The sequence below is a fragment of the Pristis pectinata genome, chromosome 2 (genome assembly GCF_009764475.1).
Source record: "Pristis pectinata isolate sPriPec2 chromosome 2, sPriPec2.1.pri, whole genome shotgun sequence".
NCBI lineage: Eukaryota > Metazoa > Chordata > Chondrichthyes > Rhinopristiformes > Pristidae > Pristis > Pristis pectinata.
In genome coordinates this window covers 25,391,612-25,416,989 of record NC_067406.1, presented here as the reverse complement: position 1 = coordinate 25,416,989, position 25,378 = coordinate 25,391,612, and the positions used below count along the sequence as shown (strand labels likewise).

Here is a 25,378-nt window from a genome sequence, read left to right as displayed (position 1 = left end):
AAGATCCTTAATGAGACCAGTTGATTCCTCTGGGTACCCTGAGAAATCCTGATGAGCACACTTACTGTTGATAAGTATCCGTCTACTTTGCTTTCCATAAACTTAGAATCATTATAACTGGCTGCTTAGAGGAGAAAAGAAAATCTCAGAAAAAGAAATGGGGGGGGGGGGGGGGGAGGTAGAAAAGCCTGAGAAAGATGTATAAAAACTATAGAATCACATATCATGGAAACAGGCCCTTTCAGCCTACCAAATATGCATCTTTCAAGCACCCATTTATGCTTATCCCAATTTGATTCTCCCCCAATCCCATCAACTCCCCCCAGATTCTACCACCCACCTACACTACGGACAATTTACAATGCCAAATTAGCCTACCAACCTGTACTCTTTGGGGTGTGGGAGGAATCCGTCAAACTCAGAGAAAATAGGCAGCACCAGCGGTCAGGATTGAACCTGGGTTGCTGGATCTGAGAGACAGTGACTTGAGTAACTGCACTATTGTGTACCATCAGCATATTAAAAAAAGATAGACAGCTTTATTTACGTTTTTGCTTGAGGGCAGCAAACATGTGAAGCAGACTGCCCAGAGAGGCAGACTCTACGGAATTTTTTTTTTGTAAAGGGACATTGGATCTGGTTTTAAGGGCCTGGACAATGGGTCAGTGTTCAAAATCAACCAGATGAACTGTGCAGTCTTTTCTGTAACTGCATTCAAATGGAGGCAACTGGATAGTTGTCGCAGCAGGGCACTACGAGTTGTTTGATCATGGGCCCTCTGCAGCAAGTGTTAGTGGTGCCTTAGGAGTTCTACTAAAAAGGGGGGAGGCCTAGGACTGAAGGCAGGTCTTGGGAATCTCTGGGTGGTGGGAGAGCAGGGTGGGCAGGGAATTGCACTATCACAGAAATTCTGGGGCCAGGAATGGGCATGGGGTAGGGGAATACACCTTTCGCAAGGCCAGAGGCAATGATCAGGTATGTGACCAAAATTAACCAGGAGGGATGGAGAAATTTATGGGTTGGGGGTGGTGTAAAGGTGGATTTTTGGGGTCACGACCTGCAGTAAGGGGGCAATGACATCAGAGACTGTAGGAGGGGAAAGGAGAGTAGGTGCCATATCAAAAAGGTAGGTGTTCCAAGAATGCATGTACAGGGGTCCTAGTCCAGCTTTGCATTATTAAAAAACTTTATTGACCCAGTAGAGACCAACAATGGCAGTTCCCAGGACAACTTAGTAGATGTATTCCTGCAAATCTTTAAATGGAATATTGCACTGGAAACAACATCATTTCATGTGCAACTCATGCACAAACCACACAAAAGGGTGGAAGAGGTTATGATCACACTTCACCGCAGTTAACATCAATTTTCAATTGCATAATGTTTATTTTTTCCCTGCATTATACAATTACATTTCTAGACATAAATAACTGACAACTGTGGTACTGAAGTAGTCTCTCTTTACCCACTAAAAATCTAACTGTTGCTGGACATGCGTGGCAATGAATTCAAAGCTTGCCCAATAAATGAAAGAACATGTTATGTCTTGCAGGAGAGGCTTTGGGTCTGGATTCTTTGGAGCTTAGAAGAACGAGGGGTGATCTCATTCAAACATACAACATCCTAAGGGGGCTTGACAAGGCAGATGTTGAGATGTTTTCACTAGTGTGAGAGTCACAAATAAGAAGACATAGCTACAATAAAAAAAGGGGGCTAGTCATTAAAACTGAGGTGCTTAGAAATTTCTTCTGAGGGTTGTGATTGCCTGGAATTCTCTGCCTCCAAGGGTGGTGGAGGCCAGATCATTAGATATATTTAAGGTGGAAATGGAAATATATTTCAAAGATCTAGGAATTGAGGGTTATGGGGAACAGGCGCAGAAGGGAGTTGATCAGCCATGATCATATTGAGTGGCAGAGCAGGCCTGGTGGCCAGATCTTGCTCCAGTTGTTTTGTGTTATTGTTTTTTCAATCACCCATTTGAATGATAATGCAGGATGTCATCGTAAAATATCATCAAATGTTGCCTTGGTATGTGCCACATAATGAATAAATAACTAAACTGCTTTAAGCTTAAATACATCTAGTTAATACAGCACAAATAAAGACAACAGGTCTGTAGAATCTCCACTTTACACATAATTCAAACATCACAAAATGAATTTTCCTTATTTAGGAAAGAGTAGACATTCCAAAAATTTTCACTGGGATTGCCAAAAGTTTTCTGTGATTAAGGGTGAGAAAGAGTTAAAGTAATAAATAAGATGGATGTACGAACAATACCATACTGGTAACCAAGACAACGTGACTTCGCAGTAATCCTGAAAAGACACTAATTGAATCTGCTAGCAATAGGAACAGCACTTGTACAAAATGGGGTCAAGCACAAAAAGGCAAAGCACCCAGGAAACCACGACAACCATAGAATCCACCTTTTCCCTTTGGCAGGTCTTCACAGTCACTAATAGAATCAATCAGCTCATTTCATCTCGTTTCCACAGCACGACCCCTCCAAAACTGTGCATGGTATTAAATGAGGCAGGAAGGGGGAGTGTGCTGGGCTGCTTTCTGCAGTCTACTAATTTAACTGTCTCCTTGCACTTCTGCTGAGCAAACATGGAGAGGGATGGAGAAGCCAGGGATCTTCAGACCTATGTGACATATCCATTTGCACGAACATTTGATGGGTTTATTGTAAAATGATAAGAGGAAAAGCAGAACTATGCTTTTTTGGGACTTGTGCATAGTTTGTTTCCTTGGTTATATAATGATGGCAGGTGTTTGCCAAGTAATTATATGCATGAAGTATACCATGCGTTTTGACTTTGTTTTCTACTTGAATTTATCAGATAGCTAAAACTGTGCTACCAATCAGCTCCTACCGATTAGCTAATAATGGGGTAGGTAAATGCAATCAGTATAGTCATTTGAAGGATAAACATCAGTACCCCAGGTTGGGCCAAATGTTGCAATTTATATAAATAACAAAATGGAGACACAAGAGACTGCAGATGCTGGAAACCTGGAGCAACACACATACAAACAATAAAACCTCAGTTTTACCTGTAACATATTGAGAAGCAAGCTTCGGAATTTAGTTCCTTCCACCATGAAGAGAGACATTTTATCGCACAATCTGGCAGCTGTTGAAGCAAAACTCCTGTCCGTTACGGCCTTGTGATAAATGGTTTTAACTATCTCGTTTAGCATCTCCTCAGAGTTGGTCGAGTTTTGTGCCTCCTCCATGAAAGTTGTGAGATTGGAGTCCACATCGCTACTGTTGTTCCTCATGCTGTTGAGGATTTCTATCAATTTGTCCATTTTGGTTTTCTGAGGGTTAGTCACGTTCAAGGAAATTTCATCCTGTACATTCAAAAAGAGTTCAACCTAAATTTAAGAGTTATTGTCATTTTTGTCTTTCATTCTTTTAACATTCAGTTAATATTTCCTCAGTCAAAAAAGATCTAAATTGAACTGAACTGAACAAAGGAGGATGCAATTAACATAAAAAAGACAAATTCTAATCTAGGGACACCATATAATCAAGAGAAAGCTTTTGCCATGCTTAATTTTGCCTTGCCTGATTGAAACAGTACTTCCTGTAAGTGATTCAGATTAGTTACAAATTAAACAATTGTTGCTGTTTACTTATCAGGCAAGAAATGAAACTGAACACCAATTAGAAAATAACCTCAATGACTTAGGATCTAACACACATATTTTTGTTTTAAGTACAAGTCTTGGTGTTTTTTCCATAATGTCTGCAATTGCAGGTTATGTTCAGCCTTGTAAATGGCACATTTGGCATCTGCAGAGCATCTACTGCAGGTGTTGAAACTGGTCACCTTGTTACCTAAACTATTCTAGCTTCAAGCTGAATTATTAACCTGTACCATAATCATTCACTGTATTTCCATTCCACACAATCTAATATCAAAGCTAAAAATCAAATTCAGGAAACAGATTTGTACAGATCACCAAACAGGATCTGCATTGAAATCTGGATTGACTGTGACAGTGACCTTCACCTCCTAAGGCTAACCAGTGTAGGCACATTTGAGGCTGTATTTGAGGTCTCAGATTACAGATCTCAGTGAGTATTGCACCTTGTTGAAACCTAGCCTGCACAGACATTGCTCCTCAGGGAAACCTAGTTATGATGAGTGCCTGTAAACTCAGGATGGAAAAGATCTTCAATGACAAGTCCTTCCATCCTTCCTCCCACATAGTCCTGGTGGTTGCCTGAGATGTGTATGGTCCATCTTCATGTCATCTAGCAGTATTAGTTGTAGAGAAATCCCTACTGGAAGTCAGTTATGACTGCAGAAATGTTACTGAATTTGCAAGGAAAGCTCAGTCATAAGTGCAAGCGGCGTGTGCAAGTGATTCTGTGGAGTAGCCTACCAAAGAATGTAGCATCAGCAATGGCCTTTTAAATAGCAGTTTCAGGATAAAGAGTTAATAAAAGCTAGTTTAGTGAGTAAACAAGATCTCTTTTTTTTAAGATGACCAGTGAGGTTGAAAATCATATTGGAAAGAAATAATGCATGTTGCAGTAATAATTACATTATCTGGTGGAGTTTTAAACTGGAATAAATATTTCTCACACCAATAAATATACCGCTGGAAAGTCAGAGGTCAAATTTCCCACCAGTCTTGAGACCCAGAAGTAGCCACAATTTTGTTCTACTCCTGATTGTGCCCATTTTCAACTGCAGAATATTTTATCATCATTTTCAGAATGCATTTCCAGGCCACTATATGTGAGAACCACTTGCCACAAAACAGATGGATTAATTCAATCTAACAAAAGACCTCATTGGCATTCTGGAGAAGCTGTTGCAGTGACCAAGGCTAGAAATTATTCCAGAATACTTTACTTTTAGAATTACTAGCTGAAATTAAAAAGGGTGGGCCTTAATAATAAAGAATGGGATAGAGACAGAAAGCATCTGGAACTGAAGCTGTTAGAAAATATTAGGACAGATAAGTCCCCGGGACCTGACTGAATATTCCCCAGACTGCTCTGAGAGGCGAGGGAGGAGATTGCTGAGCCTTTGGTTAGGATCTTTGAGTCCTCGTTGTCCACTGGAATGGTACCAGAGGATTGGAGGGTGGCAAATGTTGTCCCCTTATTCAAAAAGGGTAGTAGGGATAGTCCAGGGAATTATAGACCAGTGAGCCTTACGTCTGTGGTGGGCAAGCTGTTGGAAAGGATTCTTAGAGATAGGACCTATGGGCAATTGGAGAATCATGGTCTGATCAGGGACAGCCAGCACGGCTTTGTGAAGGGCAGATCATGTCTCACAAGCCTGAGTCTTCTTTGAGGAGATGACCAGACAGATTGATGAGGGTAGTGCAGTAGATGTGGTCTACGTGGATTTTAGTAAGGCATTTGACAAGGTTCCACATGGTAGGCTACTTCAGAAGGTCAGAGGGCATGGGATCCAGGGAAGCTTGGCCATATGGATTCAGAATTGGCTTGCCTGTAGAAAGCAGAGGGTCGTGGTGGAGGGAGTGCATTCAGATTGGAGGGCTGTGACTAGCAGTATCCCACAAGGATCGGTTCTGGGTCCTCTGCTTTTTGTGATTTTTATTAATGACTTGGATGAGAGGTAGAAGGATGGGTTGGCAAGTTTGCAGATGACACAAAGGTTGGTGATGTTGTGGAGAGTGTAGCGGATTGTTGAAGATTGCAGAGGGACATTGATAGGATGCAGAGCTAGTACGAAGTTAATAGCAGGATTCTTGGTAGTGTGGAGGAGCAGAGGGATCTGGGGATCCATATCCACAGATCATTGAAAGTTGCCTCACAGGTGGATAGGGTAGTTAAGAAAGCTTATGGGGTGTTAGCTTTCATAAATCAAAGGATTGAGTTTAAGAGCCACGAGGTAATGATGCAGCTCTATAAAACTCTGGTTAGACCACAGTAAGAGTACTGTGTCCAGTTCTGGTTGCCTCATTATAGGAAGGATGTGGAAGTGTTGGAGAGGGTGCAGAGAAGATTTACCGGGATGCTGCCTGGATTAGAGAGTATGCATTATGAGGAGAGACTAAAGGAGCTAGGGCTGTTCTCATTGAAGAGACGGAGGATGAGGGGAGACATGACAGAGGTATACAAAATATTAAGATGAATAGATAGAGTGGACAGCCAGCACCTCTTTCCCAGGGCACCATGCTCAAAACAAGAGGACATGGCTTTAAAGTAATGGGTGGGAAGTTTGAGGGAGATGTCAGAGGGAGGTTTTTTTACCCAAAGTGGTTGGGGCATGGAATGCATTGCCTGGGGCGGTGGTGGAGGCAGGTACAGTGGTCAAATTCAAGAGATTACTAGATAAGCAATGAAGGAATCTAAAATAGAGGGATATGTGGGAGGAAGGGGTTAGATAGTCTTAGGTGAGGTTTAAAGGTCGGCACAACATTGTGGGCCAAAGGGCCTGTATCGTGCTGTACTGTTCTATGTTCTATCTTTGTCAGAGAATGAAGAAGTATAATCAGTTTGGATGTATGTATTATGCATGTACCTTAACAGTAATTTTGGTGCAGGACAAGATCTACATTAAGAATTTAGAGGTGCATATAACAAGGGCAATGCAACAATCATGGAGAACATTATTCTCCATACAGACCAAGTGAGCTAAAGTTGCAGTAATAGTGTGGAGGTTCAGTTAATTGAGGAACTAACAATAGACCTGTTTAGATCACAATTTTGCAACTATATATGGTTTAATAATCTTACAGTGTCTGGGGAAAAGTGACTATAATGTGATAGAATTCTATACAGAGTTCAAGTGTAATTTAGTTAAATTAAGTTACAAAAGGTACAGAATTGGCCAATGTAAATTGGTAGATCAAAAGATATGACAGTAGATAAGCAATGGCAAACATTTAAATAATTCATAATTCGCAAAGAATGTGCTTTCCCTTAAGAAATAAAAATTACACATGCGAAACATGGTCTATCTGGGGCTAATGAGTAATTATAAAATAAGATTAGAAGCTTAAACAAAACAGCTTATGATGCTGCTAAAAAGAGCAACAAGGATAGGAAGGATTTAAGAATTCAGCAATGGAAGACCATAAACTGAGAACAAAAATGGAATGAGAACAGCAAGATATAAAAGCAGATTGTAAAAGCTTCTAATGTATGCAAAAAAAGAGATTAGCAAAAGTTGAAGCATTTCCTTACACACAGAGGCAAAATTACATCCGGGTACAAGAAAACTGTATAGACATTAAGCAAATACTGGGGAATGTCAGCATTCAGAGGAAAATGGGTGTCTTTACACAAGGATAACAAAGTTGACATGCAGGTTCAGCAAGCAATTAGGAAACCAAATAGTGTTTTAGCCATCATTACAAAAAGATTAGAAATAAAAAGAGTAAAGAAGTCTTACTGCAATTAATATAAAGAGTTTTGGTGACACCACACCTAGAGTATAATGTACAGTTCTGGTCTCCTTACCCAAGGAAGGATATACTTGCCTTAGAGGGAGTGCAACAAAGGTTCACTAGATTGATTCCTGGGATGAGGGGGTTGTCCTATGAGGAGAGATTGAGTAGGATGAGCCTGTACTGTCTCGAGATTGCGAGCATGAGAGATGAGAGACTTTATTGCAACACATAAAATTCTGAAGGGTACATGCTGGGAAGATGGTACCCCAGCTGTGGAGTCTGGAGTTAAAAGTCACAGGGCTAGAAAAGCTTCAGTGTTGAAGAAGGTGCATTAACATGTGGAGGGCTCGTGAAAGGTTGGAGAAAGCTTCCTGGCAGTGAAGTTCTAGTCACAACATTCTAAGGAATCATGCATGATATTACAGGCCTACAACCTGTGTGTAGAAAGACCTTTTCTCCAATTACAGGATTGACAGAGGAAGTTAGCAGATCTTAAGAGGGGTGGGAGTAAGGGAAGGGGATAGAGAGTGGCCAGGGATGGGGCAGGCAGGGAGGGAACTGGGGGTGCAAGGAATGTTGGAGGAAAGGAACATTGGAGAATGAAGCAATAGGAATCGAGGGGAAGTTGGGATGTGATTGGGTTTTCGTACTTCTTTTTACTGACACTGAAGCAGGTTATTATTTTCCAGTCAATGCCCAATTCTGTGCTGAATAGCTTACACCATTCGTGAGCCTTGAATGCACAAAAGCATTTTGCACAAGCAACATCAAAACATGCATTGCATACTGTTTGACAACACTACGCATCACATGCATAGAGGACCTATGTCAAATCGCAGAAGTGCACTACCTGTGCACATAATACCAAAATGCATTTAGAGATTGGATTATTAGATAAAATTCACTTTGCATAGCACACAAAAACGTTGCACTCTACAAGAAAATTTCTAGCCCATTATTTTTTTTTAAAAAAAGACTGAGATGACAAGATCTTCACTCAAGGGATGAATCTTTGCAATTCTCTACCTCAGAGAACTGAAGATGCTTAGTCAAGTATATTCAAGACAAAGCCACAGATGCTTGTAAGAAGGTATTTGAGGATTATACGAATAGCAGGAAGGTGGGCTTGATAAAGAGAACAGGTCTAACAGTCCAGATCCACTCCCATTTTGTGTTGCGAGGGTATTTCCCTCTGACTGTCTGCCATTTATTGTTCCTTAAATTAGAGTATCAAACTCTTGCTAGTTTCCCTGAAAAGAGATCATGTTACTGTTAATATAACACGTAACAGCTCCTGTGACAGATATTAATCTAGCCCTCTATAAAAAGATACCAAGTAAATTGAAATGAACAGTTCTTTACGATATATTTTGCAGGTTCCGTATTCTGCTGGCAGGGGTGGGGGTGAAGGAGGTTCAAACTTTATTTATTGTTAATGTATCTTCTATCATTATGATCATGAAATACATTCCTTAACATGAACTTATTTCTACTTTTAATTTTAAATACTTACCTCCCTATAGTGTTGAAATAAAAATTTATTAATTTGAGCTTTTCTTCACAAATCCAAGCTCCTTTGAAGTCAGTTTTCTAATGTATTTATTTCCTTAATGGAGTTGTGCAGGCAAAGCATGCACTTTATAATCCAAAACTGTATTAATCCACAAGAAATAAATCAGTAAAACTCAAAATTCAGCTACAACTCTACTTGCCTTATTAATAAATGCTTTAGAGCAACTAGTTGCTTGCAGAATATGAATTTTGCATATTTTTATCATTACTGCTTCATTAATGCATAATATTATTCACATTAAATTCCATTCGCTGTAAGCCATCAAATCTACACAAAGTTCTCTGAGAATAATCAATCTCCGTTCTAGTTATTACCTATCAATTCAGTGAACCTATTATTATTGTTAGAAATTTATAGCAGAGAATGAGGCTGATCAGCCTTGTAAGTTGGTTGCTTAAATGAAAGTCATGTTTAGCTCCATATTGTCAGTTCCTCATCCTCAATTACCTATCCAAACCCCTTTTAAAGTTAATTGTGAAATTATCATTCACAACCTTTTCAGATCCAGCATTGAAGATTCTGACAACTCTGAATGAAAACATTTCTGATCATTTTTTTTCCCCAGATATTAAAGCAAGCACCTTGCTGGACACCATTAATAGCACTGGTGAAAAGTGACAGCAGCAGAAATGAATCCCCTCACGTTTCTAGTTATTTTCCTTAGCACATACATAGGATGAGAACGCCGAGTTAGATAAACCTGTTTTGTTATTGAAATAGATTTAAGCTGACCTATATCTATATTCAGTGTTATCAATTCCCATTCCATCTTTTTGAGTCTTAACCTCCCAATCACACTCATGGAAAGACTTTGTCAAATATTGTTTGAAAATCCAAGTACAATCACTTAATTAATCCCATTCATTTATGATAGTTATAAAATGAAGATCATGACAAGAACAAGAAAAATATTTCAATTCATCCTTATGGCATAACATTACTTAGATGCAAATTAAAAAATATGTTGGCGATAGTCAGCAAGTCAGGCAGCATCTGTGAAGAGAGAAACAGAGTGAACATGTCAAGTGACCTTTGACAGAACTATAAAACATTAGAAAATGGGCATTGTTTTTAAAAAAAATTGCAAAAAGGAGGGGTAGGAAGAACAAAAAGGTCTATGATAGGGTGGAGACCAAGAGAAAACAAATGAGACAGACTGGTGCCAGCTAAAGTTGAAGGCTTGTTAATGGCAGATAATCTATAGGAGGAGGTATAAATAGAGGGCAAACAGAGGAAAAAGAAATAATAAACATGTTGGAACTGAGAATATGGAACACAACAGCTGCTGGTAATTTGAAATAAAGGAAGATGTTGGAAAAGCTCAACAAGTTGGGCAGCATCTGTGGAGAGAGAAAAGCAGAGTTACATCAGAACTGTGCTGAAGAGCAAAAAAATCTGCAGATGCTGGAAATCAGAAACAAACTGAAAAAGCTGGAAATACTCAACACACCTGGCAACATCCAGAAGGAAGAGACCCAACGCCCTCAGTTCGACAGCCCTCCATCATGAAGGGTCATCGGTCTCTCAACCCAGTCTCCCTCCACAACAGACGCTCTGTCTGATCCGCTGAACGTCCCCAGCACTTTCTGCTCTTTCACTAGTAAGGCCAGTTCTGACAATGGAAAGGCTAGCTACTGTTGAAAGTACCGAATTCAATGTTGAGCCCAGAGGGCTGCAGCACATCTCGATGGAAGACGAGATGTTCCTCCTTGACCTTACATTGGGCTTCTTTGGAACCGTGCAAGAGGTAAAGACAAAGGTCAGAATGGAAGGATGGAGAATCAAAGTGACATGCTATTGGAAGGTAAGGGTCACTGTCAATGACTGAATTGATGGGTTCTGTAAACTGGACAACTAAAATGCATTTAGTTTTTCCAGTGTAGAGGTGACCATAGCTTGAGCACTGAGTGAAATACAATACAAGTGCCAAGTGAATCATTATTTCATCTGGATGGAGGGTTTGGGTCCTGGCGAATAAAAAAAGGTGTTGGACCTCCTGCTGTTGCATGGGAAGGTGTTGTGAAGAGGGGAGCTGATGCTGGCAGAACTGTAGGGTGAGAGCAGATTTGTCTTTCAGCTTGGTGGCTTTTCTTGATGGGGTTTGCCCATCTGGGACAATGAGTGTTTTTCTCTTCATGGATGGTGCCAGAGCCAGTGAATGTTTCAATCACTTTTAAAAAAATTACAACATCTGGAGATTTTTAAAAAAAAAAGCTTTTCAACTACTTACTATCACTGATTCACTTTAAACTGGCTTTAAAATGTTTTGGGCCTTCATCCAGACAGTTTGAATTAAAAAGCAGAAATTTCACATACAGTTTCAGATCAATATTCTGATTAGGTGAAAGATATTTCAATTTAACAAAGAAGCAAAACGGAGGTATCTGTGAGAGATTCTTCTGTTAAAGAGGGCACGAGAGGTGTAGGGAAAAAGAAAATAGTACCTTTTCCTTGAGCCTTCTTTTCAGCCTATCTTTGGAAGACTCCAATAAATTAACTTTCGGTTGATCCACCTGCCGATCTGAAATGCTGTCTTTCCGTTTTGTTTCAGAGTTCCGGAGGTTCTGTGGAGTTGGACTGCTGGGCGGATCTGCAGGCTTATTCAGCTCCTCTGCCGTCTGGGCAGAGCTTTTTGAGGGATCCTCGCCTTGAACGTTATTACTGTCTTTGGCATTCCTGTTCAACTCTTTGTCATTAGGAGAATGTTTCTGGTTGTGTTGCCATCGGCGCTGCTGGCTGTAGCCGTGGTTCGGCGGACCCTGCTTTCCTCCTGAATGTGGCGCTGGAGGCTGGTATTGTCTTGAGTGATCCCGGTTGTGCTTTGCGTTGCTGGGCTGATGTTCCCCATGTTGCTGCTGCTGAGCTTTGTTTCCTCCTGGAGTCCTCTGTTGTCTCCTATAAATAAAGGCCATGTCTTATCACCAGAATGCATTCAAGGGATAGAATTGCTTCTGCAACTCTTACAAGCCACGCTCATTTTGTTTCCTTACAATGCACAATACTCATCTCAAAGAGGCAGAGCACCTTAAAATAAACTCTGCTAAATGTGGCAACTCTACACTGCTAATGTTTATTAAAATGGGACATTTAACTGTTTTTAAAATGAGTCAGTGGAGGAATATATTCCCTAGGAATAGAGCTGACCCACAGGGGCCAGTTTTTAAATATTGAGTCAGTGCTAAATTGGTTGAGGTTAACTTGAGGCAATACATTATTCTCAATGAAGAAGCAGACTTAAAGGTCAAAAATAAAAGCAGAAAATGGTAGGAAAAAAATCAGTAGGTCAGGCAACATCAGTACAGAAAGAAACTGTTTCAGGTTGATGTCTTACATCAGAACAGAGAAAAGTTAGAAATCAAAAACATTTGAAGTTACAAATAAGAGTGGAGAGAAGAAAGGGAAAGTCTGTGATAGCGTAGACACAGAGTGAATGAGGTCTGCAAAGGATGTTGCTGAAGGGGTGCAAGTTTGTTAATGATAGCTGATCTGTCTGTTGGAGATGCAAACAAGAAGGTGAATGAAAAGAGGAGGAGAGAGAAAAACAATTCTAGAACTGAGAGATAAATAAAACACTGCAGTTGTTGGAAATCTGAAATAAAACAATACTGGAAATACTCAGCAGGTCAAGCTGCATCTGTGAAAAGAAAGAAAAACAGCATTAACGTTAAAAAGGTTTTTTTTTAAAATCAGAACTGGCTAGTTTTGTAAAAACTGCCAAGGCTGATTATTTGAAATTGATGAATTCAGTGTTAGGTCCCAAGGGTTGTAATGCGCCAAGTTGAAAGATGAGATCTTGTTCTCTCAGCGTACGTTGAGCTTTGTTGAAGCGGAGTAAGGTCAAAAGACAAAAGATCAGAGGGACCAAGGAATGGAGAGTTGAAGTAACCAAATGTTAATACTGGTTTCTCTTCCAACCGATGCTGCCTGACCCAATGAGCACATCTGGTATTGTGTGGAGACACAAGAGACTGCACATGCTGGAATCTGGAGCAACACAAAAGATGCTGGAGCAATTCAGTGGGTCAGGCAGCATCTATGGAAGGAAATGGACAGTCGACATTTCGGGTTGAGACCCTTCAACTGGACTCTTATCTGGATTCCCTTTGTTCCCCTCTACTCTTCTCTGTCTGCAACTTAAAACATGTTTGCCTAACTTTAGAAACATAGAAAACCTACAGCACAATTCAGGCCCTTCGGCCCACAAAACTGTGCCGAACATGTCCCTACCTTAGAGGGCTATAGGTAAGCCTAGTAATTTCTATTTTTCTCAGCTCCATGTACCTATCCAAAAGTTACTTAAAAGACCCTATCGTTTCCGCTTCCACCACCGCTGCCGGCAGCCCATTCCACACACTCATCACTCTGAGTAAAAAACTCACCCCTGACATCTCCTCTATACTTACTCCGCAGCACCTTAAATCTGTGTCCTCTTGTGGCAACCATTTCAGCCCTGGGGAAAAGCCTCTGACTATCTACCTGATCAATGCCTCTCATCATCTTATATACCTCTATCAGATTCCCCCCTCATCCTCCATTGCTCCAAGGAGAAAAGGCCGAGTTCCCTCAACCTGCTTTCATAAGGCATGCTCTGCAATCCAGGCAGCATCCTTGTAAATCTCCTCTGCACCCTTTCTATGGCTTCCACACCCTTCCTGTAGTGAGGTGACCAGAACTGAGCATAGTACTCCAAGTGGGGTCTGACCAGGGTTCTACATAGCTGCAACAATACCTCTCGGCTCCTAAATTCAATTCCATGATTGATGAAGGACAATACACCATATGCCTTCTTAACCACAGAGTCAACCTGTGCAGCCGCTTTGAGCGTCCTACAGACTCGGACCCCAAGATCCCTCTGATCCTCCACACTGCCAAGAGTCCGACCATTAATAATATACTCTGCCATCATATCGGACCTACCAAAATGAACCACTTCACACTTATCTGGGCTGAACTGCATCTGCCACTTCTCAAGCCCAACTTTGTATCCTATCAATGTCCCGCTGTAACCTCTGACAGCCCTCTATACTATCCACTACACATCCAACCTTTGTGTCATCTGCAAACTTACTAACCCATCCCTCCACTTCCTCATCCAGGTCGTTTATATATATAAAAAAAATCACAAAGAGCAAGGGTCCCAGGACAGATCTGAGGTACACCACTGGTCACCAACCTCCATGCAGAAAACGACCCTTCAACAACCACTCTTTTCCTTCTGTGGGCCAGCCAGTTCTGGATCCACACTGCAACGTCCCCTTGGATCCCATGTATCCTTACTTTCTCAATAAGCCTTGCGTGGGGTACCTTATCAAATGCCTTGCTGGAATCCATATACACTACATCTACTGCTCTCCCTTCATCAATGTGTTTAGTCACATCCTCAAAAAATTCAATCAGGCTCGTAAGGTAGGACCTGCCCTTGACAAAGCCATGCTGACTATTCCTAATCATATTATACCTCTCCAAATGGTCATAAATCCTGCCTCTCAGGATCTTCTCCATCAGCTTACCAATCACTGAGGTAAGACTCACCGGTCTATAATTTCCTGGGCTCTCTCTATCTCTACTCCCTTTCTTGAATAAGGGAACAAAATCCGCAACCCTCCAATCTTCCGGAACCTCTCCCATCTCCATCGATGGAGAGATCATCGCCAGAGTCTCAGCAATCTTCTCCCTCGCCTCCCACAGCAGCCTGGGGTACATCTCATCTGGTCCCGGCGACTTATCCAACTTGATGCTTTCCAAAAGTTCTAGCACCTCCTCTTTCCTAATATCTACATGCTCAAGCTTTTCAGCCTGCTGCAAGTCCTCACTACAATCCCCCAAATCTTTTTCCATAGTGAATACTGATGTAAAGTATTGATTAAGTACCTCTGCTATTTCTTCCGGATCCATACACACTTTCCCACTGCTGCACTTGATGGGCCCTATTCTTTCACAGCTTATCCTCTTGCTCTTCACATACTTGTAAAATGCCTTGGTGTTTTCCTTAATCCGGCTCACCAAGGCCTTCTCATGTCCCCTTCTGGCTCTCCTAATTTTCTTCTTAAGTTCCTTCCTGTTATCCTTATACGCTTCTAGATCTCTAACATTACCTAGCTCTCTGTACCTTTTGTAAGCTTTTCTTTTCCTTTTGACTACATTTATTATAGCCTTTGTACACCACAGTTCCTGTATCCTCTCATGACTCCCGTCTCATTGGAACATGCCTATGCAGAACTCCACACAAATATCCCCTGAATATTTGCCACATTTCTTCCGTACTTTTCCCAGAGAACATCTGTTCCCAATTTAAGCTTCCAATTTCCTGCCTGAGAGCCTCATAATTCCCTTTACTCCAAGTAAACACCTTTCTAGCCTGTCTGTTCCTATCTCTCTCCAATGCTATCGTAAAGGAGATAGTGATCATAATTCCATCTCCAAAACGCTCTCCCACTGAGAGACCTGACACCTGACCAGGTTCATTTCCCAATACCAAATCAAGCACAGCCTCTCCTCTCGTAGGCTTCTCTACATATTGTGTCAAGAATCCTTCCTGAACACACTTAAACTCAACCTCATCCACACCCCTCACTGTATGGAGATGCCAATTGATGTTCGGGGAATTAAAATCTCCCATCACAACAACTGTTATTATCACACCTTTCTAGGATCTGCTTCCCTATCTGCTCCTCGATATCCCTGTTACTATTGGGTGGCCTATAATAAACACCCAGTAAAGTTATTGACCCCTTCCTGTTCCTAACCTCCACCCACAGACACTCTGTACACAATCTCTCCATGACGTCCACCTTTTCTGCAGCCATGACACTCTCTCTGATCAACAGTGCCACTCCCCATCTCTTCTGCCTTCCTCCCTATCCTTTCTGAAACATCTAAAACCCAGCACTTGAAGTAACCATTCCAGTCCCTGAGCCATCCAAGTTTCTGTAATGGCCACCACATCGTATCTCCAAGTATTTATCCAAGCTCTAAGCTCATCCACCTTGTTCACAATACTCCTTGCATTAAAATAGACACATCTCAAACCAGTCTGAGCACGTCCCTTCTCTGTCACCTGCCTATCCTCCCTCTCATACCTACTACTAGCTTTCTCTATTTGAAAGCCAAACACCTCTTCCCCAGTCTCTCCAGTTCGGATCCCACTCCCCAACAATTCTAGTTTAAACTCCCCCCAGTAGCCTTAGCAAACCTCCCCACCAGGATATTGGTCCCCCTGGGATTCAAGTGCAACCTGTCCTCTTTGTATAGGTCATACTTGCCCCAAAAGAGGCCCCAATGATCCAGAAATCTGAATCCCTGCGCCTTACTCCAATCCCTCAGCCACGCATTTAACCTCCACCTCATTCTATTCCTATACTCACTGTCACGTGGCACCAGCAGTAATCCTGATATTACTACCTTTGAGGTCCTGCTTCTCAATTTCCTTCCTTTTCAGGACTTCATCCCTTTTCCTACCTATGTCGTTGGTACCAATACGTACCACGACCTCTGGCTGTTCTCCCTCCCTCTGCTGGATATCTTGGACACAATCCAAAACATCCCAGACCCTGGCACCTGGGAGGCAAACTACCTTCCGAGTTCCTTTCCTGCGTCCACAGAATCGCCAATCTGCCCACCTAACTATAGAGTCCCCCATCACTAGTGTCCTCCTCTTTCCTTCCCTACCCCTCCTGAGCCACAGGGCCAGACTCTGTGCCAGAGACACTGCCACTGTTGCTTCCCCCAGGAAGGCTGTCTCTCCCAACAGTACTCAAGCAGGAGTACTTATTGTCAAGGGGTACAGCCACAGGGGTACTCTCTAGTACCTGACTCTTCCCCTTCCCCCTCTAGACTGTGACCCACTTGTCTGACTCCCGTGGCCCCGGCGTGACCAGCTGCCTATAACTCCTTTCTATCACCTCCTCATTCTCCCTGACCAGACAAAGGTCATCAAGCTGCATCTCCAGTTCCCGAATGTGGTCCCTTAGGAGCTGCAGCTCGACACACCGGGTGCAGATGTAGCCTTCCCAGAGGCAGGGAGACTCTGGGAATTCCCACATCTGACACCGAGTACAGGAAACTGCACTCATACTACTTCCTTTCCTTAACTCACCTACCTTTCCTCGCCCCTTTACGCCTAAGCTCCTTGAGCCAAAGCCCAAATCACTCTGCTCCCTCTCACTCCACTGCCCACTGGATATGGTGGTTTGCTTTTTAAACTGCCCGCACGTTACCTGCTGACATCACTTGCCTGCGCAGTCCTGCCCCACCATCCCCGATGAGAATTATTTTAAAAAAAACTTAGGTGTTCCGAAGTCCCGAAGCCTGCCGAACCGAAACCAACGAAACTTTTCTCAATAGTAATGAAAGGAAGTGACCAGAAGTAGAGTCATGGACTAATAAAGCACAAAAACAGGCCCTTCAGCCCAACTGCTCCATGCCAGCCAAGATGCTTATTTAGGTTACTCCCATTTGCCTGTGTTTGGCCCACACCCATGTATCTGTCCAAATGTCTTTTAAATGTTATTATTGTACCTGCCTCAACCACCTCCTCTGGCAGCTCATTACATATACACACCACCCTCTGTGTGAAGATGCCCCTCAGTTCCCTTTTTAAATTTCTCCCATCTCACCTTAAACCTATGCCCTCTAGTTTTTGATTCTCTTTCCTTCGTAAAAAAAAGACTGTGTGCATTCATCCTATATATGCCCCTCATGATTTTATACATCGCTGCAAGTTCAGCCCTCAGTCTCCTATGCTCCAAAGAATAAAGTCCTAGACTGCCCAACCTCTCCCTATAACTCAGACCCTCAAGTCCTCGCAATATTCTCATAAGTGTTCTTTTCACTCTTTCCAGCTTAATGACACCATTCCTCTGACAGTGTCATCAAAACTGTACCAAGTACTCCAGGTGCTGTTTCACCAATATCTTGTACAACTGCAACATAATGTGATGTATTTGGACTTTCAGAAAGCTTTCCACAAGGTCCCACATAAGTGATCAATGTACAAAACAGAAGCAGCTGGGATTGGGAGCAAGGTGCTGATATATACTGGTTGGTCAACAGGAAACAAAGTAGGAATCAACAGGTCTTCTTTCCCCCGCCCCCCCAGAGTGGCAGGCATTGACTAATGGGGTACCACATATCAGTGCTGGCACCACAGGATATATACTAATGATTTGTATGAGATAATTAAATACACCTCCAAGTTTGCAGACAACACAAAGCTGGGTGGGAGGTGAGACTTGAGGACATAGAGAAGTTCCAGGTTATTTGGACAGATTGAGGGAGTGGGAACACATACGGCAGGTATAACCTAATGTAGATAAATGTGACGAGATTCTGCAGATGCTGGAATCTGGAGCAACACACACAGAATGCTGGAGGAACTCAGTAGGTCAGGCAGCATCAATGGAAGGAAATAAACAGTCGACATTTCAGGATGAGACCCTTCATCAGGACTGGAAAGGAAGCGGGTAGAAGCCAGAATAAGAATGGTAGGGGAGGGGGAGGAGCACAAGCTGGCAGGTGATAGGCGAGTCCAGGTAAGAGGGGCAAGGTAGTTGGGTGGGGGAGGGGGAATGAAAGGGAATGATGCAAGAAGCTGAGAAGTGATAGGTGGAAGAGGCAAAGGGCTGAAGGAGGAGGAATCGGGTAGGAGAGGACAGTAGACCATGGAATAAAGGGAAGAAGGTGGGGAATAGGAGGGAGGTAGTAGGCAGGTCATGAGGGCAGAGGATGGGAAAGAAGGGGTGAGGAGGCCACAGGGATGAAGGAAAACAAAAAGGGGGGGGGGGTACATGAAGTTAGAGAAAACTCTGTTGAAGACATGATAAATGTGAGGTTATCCACTATGGTGGCAATAACAGGAAGGTAGATTATTAACTAAATGGTGATAGATTGGGAAAGATGGAGCTGCAAGAGACCCGTGTATCCTTCTGCTCCAATCACAGAAGGTCAGCACGCAGGTGCAGCAGAAAGTGAAGGCATCAAAAGGAATGGTAGCTTCATTATGACAGGATCAGAGTAAAAGGAGAAGGGAGGTCTTTCTGCAATTATAGTGGGCATTGGTGAGACCACACCTTCAGGTACTGTGTGCAGTTTTGGTCTCATCTGAGGAAGGATGGTTTTTGCTACGGACAGAGTTCAAGCATAGATTCACCACACTGATTCCTGGAAGGGCAGGACTGACGCATGAAAAGAAATTGGATCAATTAGACTTATTCTTCCAAACTCCCGTAAATATAAGGATTCTCATCGAAGTCTACAAAATTCCAAATGGGACTGAACAGATTAAATGCAGGAGGGACGTCCTCGATGGCAGGAGGGTCCAGGACTAGGGGTCACAGTTTAAGGGTAAACCACTTAAAACAGAGATGAGAAGAAACTTCTGCTCTCAGAGAGTGGTGAACCTGTGGTATTCTCTACCACAGCAAGTAGTTGAAGCAATTCATTAAATATATTCAAGTAGGAGTTTGATACTGTTCTTGGGCTCAAGGGATCTAGGGCTATGGGGAGGAAGCAGGGATATGGTACTATTTGGAAGATCAGCCACAAGCATATTGAATGGGAGAGCAAGCTCTCAAGCTACTACTTTCTCCATTTTCAATGCCGACTGTTCTTTTCTGGCAATTTTACAAGCTTTTTCCTTAGGATGCTTCATCTTTATTTTCTTCGGTAATCCATGGTTGGACCACTTTTCCTGCTGTCTCTGTACCTTAGAGGAATGTATATTTGTGGCAGATCATGTATTATTTATTTAAGTGGTATGCCCAGTGTCATACTCTTTAATGAAGTTTGCCAGTCTACCACAACCAACCTGTTTATCTTATCAAAGTTTCATTTATTTAGATTGAAACGGCAGTTTCAAATTGAACTCCCTCATCCCTCCCTTACCCCTGCCCTCGCAGTAGATATAACACCTGTCCTTCACTACCATCCAGGGACCTAAACAGTCCTTCCAGGTGAAGCAAAGGCTCACATGCATCTCCTCCAACCTCGTCTACTGCATTTGGTGCTCCTGATGTGGCTGCCTCTACATTGAGACCAGGCGCAGACTCGGGCGACTGTCTTGCAGAGCACCTACTCTCAGTAGGCAATGGCCATCCTGAGTTCCCAGTTGCATGCCATTTCAACTCCCCTTCCCATTCCCACACTGACCTGTCCATCCTTGGCCTTCTCTACTTCCAGGATGAAGCCCAACGCAAACTGGAGGAGTAACACAATGTTCACGCCATTGGGTTGTAGACTACCCAGACAGAATATGGAGTTTTCCATTTTCAGGTAACCCCAACTTTTCCTCCACCCCCCCCACCCGATCCTCTGGTCCTCCCACCAGCCCCTCTTCACCCATCTTCAATCCTTTCCCCCTCCTGGCGCCATCCACCCCCTTCATACAAAGGTTTCCCCCCACCCACCCCACATCTGGTTTTACCTCTCCTCTAATGGCTCCTATTCTCACCTCCTTTATTTATCGGAATCCACTACTGGCAGCGCTTTGTGTTCCCACTCATCTCCCTCCAGCAACTGTCTCTCATCTTTACACTCCCCTCCCCCCACCAGACTTCATCTGTTGTTTTAGAGTCATAGAAAGTCAGAGTCATACAGCAAGGATACAGGCCCTTCGGCCCAACAAGTCCATGCCGACCATGGTGCCCACCCGTTTTCTTTACCTTCTCTCTCTTTGCCTGCCTCCATTCACCATCCAGTCTTCCAACTTCACCCCCCCTCACCTCCCCTACCTGCCTGTCACCTCACACCCCTCCTTAGTCCACCTATCGCCTTGCAACCCTTTCTTGCCATTCCCCTCCTCCTCTCTATACTGGCCATCTCACCTCTCCACTCAGTCCTGATGCAAGGTTTCGACCTGAAACATCAACAATTGCCTTCCTCCCACAGATGTTGCTCAACCCAGAGTTCCTCCAGCAGATTGTTTGTTGATCCAGATTCCAGTATCTGCAGTTTTGCGTTTTCAAATTGAACTACATCACTTTTGAACTCGTGTAAAATGCTATCATGGTATGGCCACTCTTTCCTATCTTTTTGCAACAATGGACCTTTTCTCTTAGATCCAAAATAGCTCTGCATTTAGATACACACATTTGTTATTCAAAAATTAAATACAGTTGAGAATCTTCCTTCCAAATTCAAGTGGATTTGATTTGCACATCAAACCAGATGAACAATCATTACAATGAACTGGAAAATTGTAACCAAATGTATATGGAAAACAAAAAAATCAAAACCAATGTGATTTCAACAGATCGAAGTTGTGACAGACAACTGTGCTTTAGATCTTGCATTAGAATGCAGGTTTACCAAATGGTATGTGCTAGAGACACTCAGAAAATCTGACAGAATCTATGGAGGGAGATGTAGTGTTAACCTTTCAGGCTGATGACCCTTCATCAGAAGCAGGAATAGTGGATAAACAGGTTTCAGAATGCAGAGAAAGGGAAAAGGAAGGAATGAAAAGGTGTAAGGCAGGAGAAATCAAATGACAGAAGAACAAAAGAACAGGGGTCAAGTCAAGATGAAAACGTAGAATGATTATCTGAATTTAAATGCTGAAAATGTTGGATGTGAGATTCTTGAACTCAACGATGGAAAACTGTGATGTGCCCCTTCAGAAGATGCATTATTGTTCCCTGAATTTGCCTTCCATTTCCTTGGAACTTAATAAAAAGCAAAATCAGACTGGGAGTGAGACAGAGACTTAAAGTGACAGGCAAGCTCAGAGTCACACTTTTAAATTAATGGAGGTGTTCTTAAAAATCACTCAGTTTGTGTTTTGTCTTGATATCACTACAACTAAAAGCAGTGTATATGCACCTGTCTACATCAACAGTGCTGAGGTCGAGAGCTTCAAGTTCCTAGGAGCAAACATCACCAATAGCCTGTCCTGGTCCAACAATGTAGATGCTACAGCCAAGAAAGCTCACCAGCACCTCTACTTCCTCAGGAGGCTAAAGAAATTTGGCATGTCCCCTTTGACACTCACCAACTTTTATCGATGCACCATAGAAAGCATCCCTGTAAAAAGCAGAGGGTTATGCTGGAGGGAGTGCCCTCGGATTGGAGGGCAGTGACTAGTGGTGTCCCACAGGGATCGGTTCTGGGACCTCTACTTTTTATGATATTTATAGATGACTTAGATGAGCGGTGTAAGGCTGGGTTAGTAAGTTTGTGGACGACACTAAGATCGGCGGTATTGTGGATAGTGTGGAGTGCTGTCAGAGCTTACAGAGGGATATTGATGGGATGCAGAACTGGGCTGACAAGTGGCAGATGGAGTTCAATCTGGAGAAGTGTGAGGTGGTACACTTTGGAAGGACAAACTCCAGGGAAGAGTACAAGGTAAATGGCAAGGTACTTGGCAGTGTAGAGGAGCAGAGGGATCTGGGGGTTCATATTCACAGTTCACTGAAAGTTGCCTCACAGGTGGATAGAGTAGTTAAGAAGGCCTATGGGATGTTAGCTTTTGAAGTCGTGGGATTGAGTTTAAGAGCCGCGAAGTGATGATGCAGTTTTACAAAATTCTAGTTAGACCACACAGAGTACTGTGTCCAGTTCTGGTCGCCACATTATAGGAAGGATGTGGCGGCATTGGAGAGGGTGCAGAGGAGATTTACCAGTATGCTGCCTGGATTAGAGCGTATGGAATATGAGGAGAGGCTTAAGGTGCTAGGGCTTTATTCACTGGAAAGGAGGAGAATGAGAGGAGACATGATAGAGATATATAAAATATTGAGAGGAATAGATAGAGTAGACAGTCAGGAGGAAAGGGATAGATAGTGTGAGGGTGGTTTGATGGACAGCACAACATGGTGGGCCGAAGGGCCTGTTTTGTGCTGTATGGTTCTATTCGCATGCATCATGGCTTAGTATGGCAACTACTCTGCCCAGGACCACAAGAAACTGCAGAGAGCTGTGGACACAGCTCAGCACATCACAGACACCAGCCTCCCCTCCATGAACTCTGTCTAAACTTCTCACTGCCTCGGTAAAGCAGCCAACATAATCAAAGACTCCACCCACCCCAGACATTCTCTCTTCTCCCCTCTCCCATCAGGCAGAAGGATACAAAAGCCTGAAAGCACGTACCGCCAGACTCAAGGAGAACTTCTAGCCTGCTGTTATAAGACAATTGAACGACTCCCTAGCATGATAAGATGGACTCTCGACCTCACAATCTACCTCATTATGACCTTGCACCTTATTGTCTACCTTCACTGCACTCCCTCTGGAGCTGTGACACTTTACTCTGCATTCTGTATGGTTTTACCTTCTACTACCTCAATGCACTGCGTAATGAATTGATTTGTATGAATGGTATGAAGACGTTTTTCACTGTACCTCGGTACAAGTGACAATAATAAACCAATTCCAATTAGCTGATGCTGCTCAGTCTGCTGAGTTCCTCCAGCAGATTGTTTGTTGCTCCAGATTCCAGCATCTGCAGTCTCTTTTGTCTCAATTAAGTAGCTGCTTTAAGTGAAAAGGAGACAAAGTGAATAGTCCCTTTGGAATGCGGGAAGGTAAGGAGAGGGGAAGGCGTGTTGAGTGGTGGAATTGGGTAGGAGGTGTCAGAAATTGTGGAGAATGATCAAATGAATGTGAAAGCTGGTGGGGTAGAAAAGCTGAGAGCCTGGTTCCTTGGTGGAGAGAAGTGAGTGGGAGCAGAAGGGCAGTAAATGCAATAAACATAGATCAAGAACTCAAAAGGGGATCAAAGATGTGATTGTTGTGGTCAGCTTGCAATGGTACAGAATAACTAAAGATGAAGAGATAAAATTTGAGTGTACGGTCAACATGATTTAATGGCATAACTACAAATGGTGAAATGAATGGACAAGGACAGACAGTGAATGGCTTGCATCCCTCATGCTGCTTTCAGTTTAATCTCAATGAGGTAAAAGTTCCCTTCCTTTCTAGTACCTGGCTTCCACATCCTATCCTCCAACTGGACACAAAAATGCTGCAGTGATAGAAATAAGAAATAAAAAAAACAGAGCATATTCAGTAAACTAAACAACATCTGTGGATGTAGAGTTAGCATCTCATGTCAATGACCTTTTATCACAAGAGAATGGAGTGACTATTATGTAATGTGTGGCACACGTACAGATTTTGCAACATGCTGTGAAACCCTGTGACTAATAGGAACAATCAAGTTCACGTTCCAGCACCCCCCATACAGTCTGATCTCCTCACTCAGCCTCATGTCCAGTGAAGACTTTCCATTCCCTCTTCCCTCACTCTACCCACATATGGGTTGAAGTTGCCCTTCCCTCTCATTCTTTGGATGCCCCCCTTCCCAAAATACACACACATGCTGGTGAAATCCTGATTCTCCTTACAAAAGAAGGACGTTTTCTAGAGCCAACCTCCATCACAACTTTGATATGATGGGACAATGACCAAACGAGTGTTATCCTGCTACATCTGCACCACGCTAGTGCACCCTTTAGTGTGCACTAGAATGGCTAAGCAGCCCTGTTTTTAAGTATCCACTCCACAATGGCAGATCGTTATTTTGTGAGAGCTGACATATTGGGCTGATATCAACTGCAGGACCTTTAAAAGGAATAGACTACAGCAACTTCTTTTGCTTACATCTGCCAGCCACAATCCCTGGCTGCAGATTGCTGACAGAAGTGAACTCCAACCATAATTTTCAAAATGAACTGTGGGTAGAGATTGGCATGTAGAAACACATCAAATCCCACACTTTGCAAGGAAATATTCTTTTATGAATCCACCAAGCTAAAATTCATCAGTTCATCCTAACTAAAGAACTGGATGTCCTCTTGTACTATAATGTTAAATATATAAAGTATGCACACTTGGACCACTTGAAGTCAGGAAAAGCTAACAGTTTATATTTAATAGCACAAAGCTACAGTGTTGATACAATTAATGTTTCTCTGAACACAGTACCTGTTAATGCCCCTGCACGTTACAGATCACATAAAATGAAGGGGGAATGCTTTGCACTGTGTACAAGATTTGAACTCACTTACAAGAAGTTTTATTTTAAAAGGTGCACCTAGTCACATGGGGGTTCATTCACTGTTGACATGTGACATTAACCATGTCACCATGGGAAGGCACAACACAGGGAGGCCAGGGACACTTCCTACAGAGGAGGAGGAACAAACCGGAGGAAGTCACCCCAAGAACCCCCTCACTCACCTTCCAGCAGCTGGTTTCAGACCAGTATTGGAAGAGGCCTAGGAGCAGGTGCACAGACTACCCTCTCCACCAATGATGGTGCATTGCAGCAAGATTACTGGATGGGAAAGAAAATAATTAAGTAAGTCACAAAATAAAAGCTCTCTTGTGCAGGGCCAGATCTGGGGATGACTGGAAGGAGGTGACTGCACCCTTGTTTCCTCCACTTCCTCCTCCTCTTCAGCTATAGTT

General features: G+C 42.9%; 1 protein-coding gene across 4 annotated transcripts in view; it reads right to left on the bottom strand.

Moving 5' to 3' along the window:
• Positions 1-25,378, bottom strand: part of ctif (CBP80/20-dependent translation initiation factor) — a 159,750-nt gene that overhangs the window by 23,462 nt on the left and 110,910 nt on the right. For 3 of the 4 annotated variants that reach the window (XM_052040136.1, XM_052040162.1, XM_052040143.1), the window contains 3 exons: positions 11,413-11,863; positions 7,486-7,542; positions 3,064-3,363 (listed from right to left, as the gene is read on the bottom strand). In XM_052040136.1, coding sequence (XP_051896096.1) covers positions 3,064-3,363; positions 7,486-7,542; positions 11,413-11,863 — 808 coding nt within the window. The remainder of the gene's footprint in view (positions 1-3,063; positions 3,364-7,485; positions 7,543-11,412; positions 11,864-25,378) is intronic. The other variant, XM_052040154.1, reaches the window with a different exon arrangement.